This window comes from Arachis hypogaea, chromosome 4 (genome assembly GCF_003086295.3).
Source record: "Arachis hypogaea cultivar Tifrunner chromosome 4, arahy.Tifrunner.gnm2.J5K5, whole genome shotgun sequence".
Taxonomy (NCBI): Eukaryota; Viridiplantae; Streptophyta; class Magnoliopsida; order Fabales; family Fabaceae; genus Arachis; species Arachis hypogaea.
In genome coordinates this window covers 84,834,545-84,842,594 of record NC_092039.1, presented here as the reverse complement: position 1 = coordinate 84,842,594, position 8,050 = coordinate 84,834,545, and the positions used below count along the sequence as shown (strand labels likewise).

General features: G+C 31.7%; 1 protein-coding gene across 1 annotated transcript; it reads right to left on the bottom strand.

Moving 5' to 3' along the window:
• Positions 1-1,541: 1,541 nt before the first annotated feature.
• On the bottom strand, positions 1,542-3,076 carry LOC112796917 (probable transcriptional regulator RABBIT EARS). Its single transcript, XM_025839596.3, has one exon. It carries the CDS (start codon positions 2,619-2,621, stop codon positions 1,749-1,751), a length of 873 nt encoding a protein of 290 aa, XP_025695381.1. The 5' UTR covers positions 2,622-3,076; the 3' UTR covers positions 1,542-1,748.
• Positions 3,077-8,050: the final 4,974 nt, after the last annotated feature.

Below are 8,050 nucleotides of genomic sequence, written 5' to 3'. Positions count from 1 at the left end.
AAGCAAAGCATAATATCATACTCAATTTTTAAACTCAATTGATTCCGCAGTAGGTGGCATATTTTTATAATTTATATTTATTTTTGTCTTTTATGTTGAATTAATGTACATTTTTTCATTATTTGATGCAGTTCAGATATATATGAGTTGAATCTCAAGAAAAATTATTGAATATTTTTAGAGCACATACATACATCTAATATGTATGTGTTATAGAAGAACTAATAATAATTTACTTTAATTTATAATGTTTAATCAATTGATAAGTGACAAATTATAGAAAAATTACTTTAAATTCAACCATATATCTAGCAATAAAGAGGTTTATAGCAATTACTTGTATCAAACATAAGTATACATAAACATTTTTTCGCATAAAATGAAAAGCATATATAAATTAGAAAAAAGTTCAGGTATTGTAAGAATATGCGTGTTTCAGTAGTATAAAATTCACAGTTAAAACTAAACATTTTTGGCAAAATACTTCAAAATTTTTCAACAGATTATATGTCTAAAAGATGTTAGTTTTAACAAAACTTTTCTAGATTTCACATTTGTCTAATAATAAAAGGTTGATGTGAATTTAATATACGAAACAAACAACAATTTTCACAGAGAATGAAAAGCATATGTGGATGTATGTGTAAGGAGATGCTAACTTCAACAAATCTGGCGTTAATGACAATAGTACAAAGGAAAAGGGAATCAATGTTGGGGATGTATCTGACTCTCTGAATTTTTAAAAAAGCTCAATCACTGTATCTTATACTCTTATATATATATGGAGTTACTTACTACTAACTTATCTGTCTGATACATAGAATAATGTCAGTGAGGTACTGAATGGGAAAAAGGGCTCATCAAGTTCCATGCAACTCTTAAGTACTCACAATCATGCCCTAATCTCAATATTTATACACAGTTTTATTTTGGAAGAGTCTATATCATACCCATAATTATACTAATTATAGTCACTAAACAGTTTTAGACAATATCTAAAAATTATTATTAAAATTAAATTCATATTTTTTTATGTTATAATAGTATTTTTTATTTTTGTTTTTGATATTAAAAAATATTTGTTAAATAATAAGATATTATTTTAATTTTAATAAAACTTAAAAAGTGTTGCTAAATAAACAGCATAATCTAGATCTTTTATTTTATACACAGAATATATACAATATCTCTTTATCTGTCTCTCTTAAAGATAAACATTTATATATACGAATGAAATCTCTCTATCATGCAATCTATGAATCTAATAATTAGAGATTTAAACTCTAATGAAAGCGTAGTTTGTAACAATAAGTTCTCTTTCAATCTTTAGAAAGATTCCTTATTAGCTAGGCTTAAGAGAGGCATGAGTAAAATACGTTGTGCAATTTCAAATTAAAATATCTCATCATTTTTTGTATGTATGTTATGATTTTTTATTTTATTTTACATGATCCTAGTGAAAATCGAAGGAACCATCAATTACAACAACCTCGTGTGTTCTTTTGTTCAAAGCAAAAAAGAATCCACCTATATGAGAAGAGTATAAACTTAAGTGTGATTACAAAATTTCCTTATATTATCCTCATCAGTCATCACACAGATCCAATAATAATCAAACTTGATGAAAAGATTCTTACAATAAGGTATTCAAATTGAGAGAAGTAATTAGCAAATTAAACAACAGTGAAAAACATATAAGAGGAGAAATTAAACTATATCATCGAGAATATGTATATTATTATTATTAATTATTTGCTACTATATACCTGGGAGCTGCTATAACCAAGTCTCAGCTCCAGATCCAGCTCTTCAATGAAGTTAGGGCTAAATTGAAACTTGTTGCGTGATTCAACATGATGATGATTAACATCAACTACTGAACGTGATTTCGGAATCGTTGAATCATCTGTTTTCCTCTTCTTGAAAGAACTTATATCTTCCTCTTTAGCCCTATGAACAAACAAGCTTAATCTCACACCCATATCATCATCACTTTTCTCTTCACCACCACATACAGTTTCCAAAAATCTGAAATCTTGAGGCAAACTATGATGATGAGGAGGAGAAACAATAATACTCTTACTACTATTCCTCTTAAGGCACCCACGGAAAATAGAAGAATTAAGAAGCGGAATCACGGTTTGTCCCTCTTTGAAGAACTTACTAACTGATGATGATGAACAATTAGTAGCAGGATCATAATAATAACTACTAGGGTTACTGTTATAAGGATAATCCAAATTAGAGGTGAAAGGATGATTATTATTTTGACCTGGATGATGATGATGAGCTTCAACTTCGAAATCATAATAATCATCAATTTCTTGATCATTATTAATGGGGCTTGATGGTTGCTGCTGCTGCTTTAACCTTGCCCTATCTCTTCTATGAACATTCATGTGTCCACCAAGAGCTTGAGCCGATCTGAACTCTCTTCTACAGAAGCTGCAAGAATATGATCTTGGTGGCCATATGTAACCAGCTGCATCTTTTGCAAAAGCTTGTTCTTCCCATGATTCTACAATATCAAGAGTGTTGTTTGTTGTTGGCATAGTAGTAACAAGATTATTAGAGTACTTCCTCTTAGTCCACATCATCAAACACTGACCCTGATGATCCATTTTTGCGATTCTATTGAGGGAACTTAGAAGAATAACTCAAAGAAGAGAAGAAGCTAGGGTGGATTAAGGTATGTGGATGAATTGAAGAGATGATGATGATGATGATGCTATATAGTATGAATTGAATAAGGGAAGCTACATGGAGTTTACTATGGAAGTGAAGGGTTAGGGGGACGGAGAGAGTTTTCTTTTGGAATGAATAATAATAAATTAATAATAGTTAAAGGTTTGAAGTGCAGGGTACTCAACCTTGAATGTCTCATAGTGTAGCTAAGGTTTTCTTGTTGGTTTGTGTGTGGTTTTGGCTTCAAATGAAGTCAATGACTTCACCAGAATGAATAACTCTTAGTTTTAAGTTCCCTTTTTCCTGCAATTTATTCTTTGTTAAGGGAGAAGCAATTGCAAACGTAAATTTAATAATTACTATATAATATATTGTGTGTGGTTCTTAAATATGTGATTTTGAGGTGTGGTGGCTAAAAAACAATTTGACAGAAAACCTCAGCGAAGTTGTGTCATTTAGCTTTCATTTTCCGGTAAACATATTTATTGGGTCTTCTCAATTCTTGTATCCATATAAGGTATCATTTATACACGTATGCCGAGAATATTTTTGTAAAATAAAATAAATAAATTCTTTATTTCTTTTAAAAAATAAAATGACATTAAATATAGAGATATTTTTTCGTTTTGAATAAGAGGGTAAAGTGTGCGTTTGAACTAGGGGTGACAAGCGGGGAAGTCCGCTCCGCCCCGCCCCGCCCCGCCAGAAGCCCGCCTTTTGGCGGGTTGGTCCGTCCCGCCCCGCCTAGTGAGGCGGTCCTAGAATCCTAGCCTGCCCCGCCTAACTGCGGGCTGGCGGGCCGGTGGGCTAAGCCCGCCAAAGCTCCTCTTTTTTTTTTACTATTAATTACTAAATAATATATATAATTTCTAATGGCATAAAAAATTATATTTTTTATATTCACAAACATTAAAGTCTTTGTAATTATAAATATCTAATAAATATAATTATAAACCAAATTTTCATTCAAAATATAAGTATAAATATTCTCTCCAAAGCAAAATAAACATAATCCAAAACACAATTATAAATATTGTCTCCAAAATAACATAAACATAATTTAAACCACTTAATTTTTATCTTCATACTCTTGTAAGTTAGGTTGGGGGAAGTTAGGTTTTGGCAAAAAATTATAAAAATACCCCCTCACTAATAAAAACCTTAGCCCGGTGGGGAAGTCTGCCCCGCCCCGCCAAAATCCGCGGTTTAAGCGGTGCGAGTTAGGCGGACTTTTGCTATTTGGCGGTCCTGATTTTACAGCCCAACCCGCCTTTTTTGGCGGGTTACGTGGGCCGACCCAGCGATTTTAGGCCCGTTTGCCACCCCTAGTTTGAACTCCACACAATTGTGCATAAATCAGGTGGACTATTTTCGATTTTGGTCTAAATCGGATCCATCAACTCCAATTCTACCCTAAATTGAACCAACAAGCCTCGAATTTAGGGCAAATCGGGTAGACCCTTAGGAATTTTTGTACACCCCACGACCATTGTAAAATCAGTTCAGCTAAGGGTATTTATTGGTCGGATCAAATTTGTAGATTCGTGGTATTATCTAATTCGTAATTTGTGAATATAATTTAATTTGTAAGATTATTGGATTAGATCAAATACAATAAAAAGGACACCTAAGACAAATATTTAGAAAATTTTTAAGATTCTACACTACAAGAAAAAATAATATTTGTAATAAAAAAATTGTTACAAAAAAATGAAATTTTGAAACAAAAAATTTTGTAATAAAAAAAGGCGTTGCAGTATGTCCAGTTACAAAAAATTTTTGTAACAAAAAATGAAACTGTTACAATTCAAAGTGATATTTTATAACAAATTTTTCTGATACAAAAAACCAAAAGTCGTTATAAAAGTGGTAACAAATTTTGATCTTCAAGAAATTTTTTGTGACAATATATTTTTTCCTATCATAAAATTTTGTTACAAAATATAACTTGATTTTGTAATATTTTTTTCTTTAGTTACAAAAGTAAAATAATTATTTTGTAACCATTTTTTTAATACAAATTGCATGCATAATTTACTAATTTATTTTTTAAATTAATTAATATAGTAACTAATTTAATAAACAAGTCTACATTTATATAATATGCAAAAACAAAAATAATTCAAACATACCTCATTTAACTAAAATTGTTTTAAAACAAAATAATTTTAGTGAGTACATTGATTAGTTCTACAAGTTATATGTCTTGCATAAACTCAACCAAAAGTTAAAAGTTCTAATATAGATTAGTGTCTCTATGAATCAAAATATTCTTGAATCCTCAAGGTAACATGTGGTCATCATTTTCAGCACTCCTGTAAAAAAGAAAAACCGAAACAAAAAATTAAAAACAAGATATAACACTAATTATAATTTTTTTCATTAAATTTTATCCAAAATGTTTAAAAAAATTTTGGCTGAACCTCCCCTAAAATTTGGATATTTCCACCGTCTATAGTTTCAACAAAAACAACCAATTCACAACTTATTTTTCAACCAATACACAACCAAATTTATCAAACCAAATAATAGGACATTTGTCATTTCTCAACCATGACACAAGTAAAATGTCATAAATAGATCTATATACAAATTAAACTATACTAACCTAAATTAGTATCTTTGAATTTGTTTTACTTTATAACCTCAATTAGGCTAAAATTTAGTTTGGATATTCCTAACTTATCTGGCAACAAGTGTGCCTTGGTTGCAACTCAATCGCTGATCAATTTTAAGAGTTGCAAGCATTGGAAGTTGATGCATATTTTGTTGAAAACTGATTCTTTTCAACTTTGATCACCAATTTTAAAAAATTCACAACTCTCAATCCTTAACTCCTAAAATTCTGAAATTTTAGAGCAATAAACTATGTTAATCAAATTTTGAAACAAAATTGGTTTCACTCCAAAACTCAGCTCGGAGGAGCCGCAGCAAGACAAACAAGTTGCTGCCCTATTTGAACTCTTTTGCTGCAAGACAGATTTGATTAGTCAATCTTAAAAATTTGCCATAAATTGTGTATTTAACGAAAAGACTTCAAATTTTTTAGTCCAGCTCCACATATTCCCAAGTTTAATCCAGACTTGATCTCAAGTAATTCTGATCACCACAGTATCAGTTATAACTTTTCAAAATTTCTTACTTCATTTAAAAGTAAAGCAGAAAATCAGATTTTATAATTCAACTTTAAAAAATCATAAGTAAGTTTTCAGTTAATACGAAACCTTCAAAGTTGAATATTAATAATTATACTTGTTGTAGTTTGCTTGGATCTTAATCTCATATCATTCTAATCTCTATTAAGTTGCTGGTTCACTTTCAAAGTTGCCGTTTCATTTCAAAACTCATATTTTCAACAAGTAGTTTAGTGTTTCAAAATTCAACCCCTTTAGTACCTCTCAAAATCAAATCTTAAAGCAATCACCAATCAATTCCACCACCATTACAATATATTTACGAACCAGCTCAACAGTAATCAACCAATACAATCCATCAAATTCAGCATTCACAACAATTATTTGTCAAACAATTCACAATCCACATAATCAATCAAACACTAAATCAACAATTCCAAATCATAATCTCAACCATTCCAATCACAATTTCAGCCACAATTCAACATTCGCATAATTAATCAATTACTCACAGCTACTAAATCTATTTATAATTATTCAATAAATCTTGTAGGCATTTTTAGATTAAAATTGTTTAAATTAAACCCCCTACCTTGATGTCACAATTAAAAGAAACCGGAGGCGAAATTATGGCGAGATAGCTGGCTAGACCACTACTAACCACTTAACAAGTTCAACCGAGATAGCAGCAATCTTGCGTTTTAACATAATCAGGACAGCAGCTGCGTTAGCTCTCACAGCAGTAACCATGGTTGCAGCAAAACAGGGGATTCAAATTAGATGGGAATTAGAAGCAATTACTGTCCTAGAGAAGCAACTCTAACAGATTTGTAATAGCATCAACGCTAGTATTCCAAATGATTGTAGTAGAGAAACAGGTGAAACAAAGGGGCTGAACTAAATTAGAGGTATATGCTACCATAAGTAAAACAAGAACATAGCAGAGAAACAAGTTTAAAATAGAGCAAGGGTGAAAGGGATTACGGTTTTGAGAATGGGAATTGGAACGGTGATCATGGTAGTGACGGAGGAGACAATCGTGGCAGAGCTTCCTTCGGCGCCGATAGCTAAGAAAACAGCCACCAGTGTTCTTCTCCTCTTCCTGCTTGTTTGTATTTCCCCCTCTTCCTACCCTAACCAATGACGCGACTTTAAAGATGATGGTGGCAGTCTCCATGGTGATGGTAGCTGCAAGCTTGACGGTAACACCCAGGCGTGATGGCGGCAACAGCAGGACACGGTGCGGTGGTGATGACTGGGTGCGGTCTCCCCTTCTCTCCACGACGATGGCTGACTTTGTGCTGCACGGTGGCAAGAACGGATTTGGCGTCAGAGACCTAACGAAGCCGGCAGCGATGGCTTCCCCCATGCCCGCGAGCATGACGGCAGGATTCGTGATGAGGGCGATGGTAAAACAGCGAGGCAACGAGGAAAGCTCCTTGTGTTCGATCTCTCTCTCTCTCCTCTTCGTTGATAATGTAACAGCCTTGGCAGCGCGGCGGTGGTGTGCGACGGCAGTGGCGTGCTGCTCCCTCCCCTCTTCTCTCGCAACCTGCACTCTCTTTTCTTTTCCCTTTCTTCCTGTTCTTCTTTCTGTTCTTTGTGTGTGTGAGTGAGTTGTGTGTGTGTGTCGTGGGTGAGTGTGAGTGTGAAAGAGATGAGTGTAGTGTTAGGGTTTAGGGTGGTGTGGGGAAGTTTAGGTATTTTTATTAAAAGTAGGGTTAGTAGTGTAATTTTATGAAATAATTAAAAAGATAAAATAATAATAAAAAAACAAATTAAATATAAATTTCTATCTTAAAAATACCTTCCAAATTCAATTTGTAATTTATTTTCACTCAAATGCTAATTTTAAAAAAATATTAGATATAGGTAAATTAATTTTTCTTTATTTATAAAATAAGATTAAAAATTTGAATATTTAAAATTAAGACATATAAAATATTCACTATTTTTTAATTATAAGAACTCTAAATAATAAATAAGAATTTACTCAACTTTTATATAAAAATCTCTAGAAATATAATCTTAAATAATATAATACATCATAAATAATTTATTAATAACGTTTTAAAATCCGGGGTTTTACACAATCATAATACAAATTTCTTAAATTAAATTGTATAATACTTCTATTATTGAATTTTAATTTCAAATAACCAATTATAAAATTTGCACAAGAATATTAATTAATTTAACTCCAAATATTAATAAAACTAATTTAATTACTC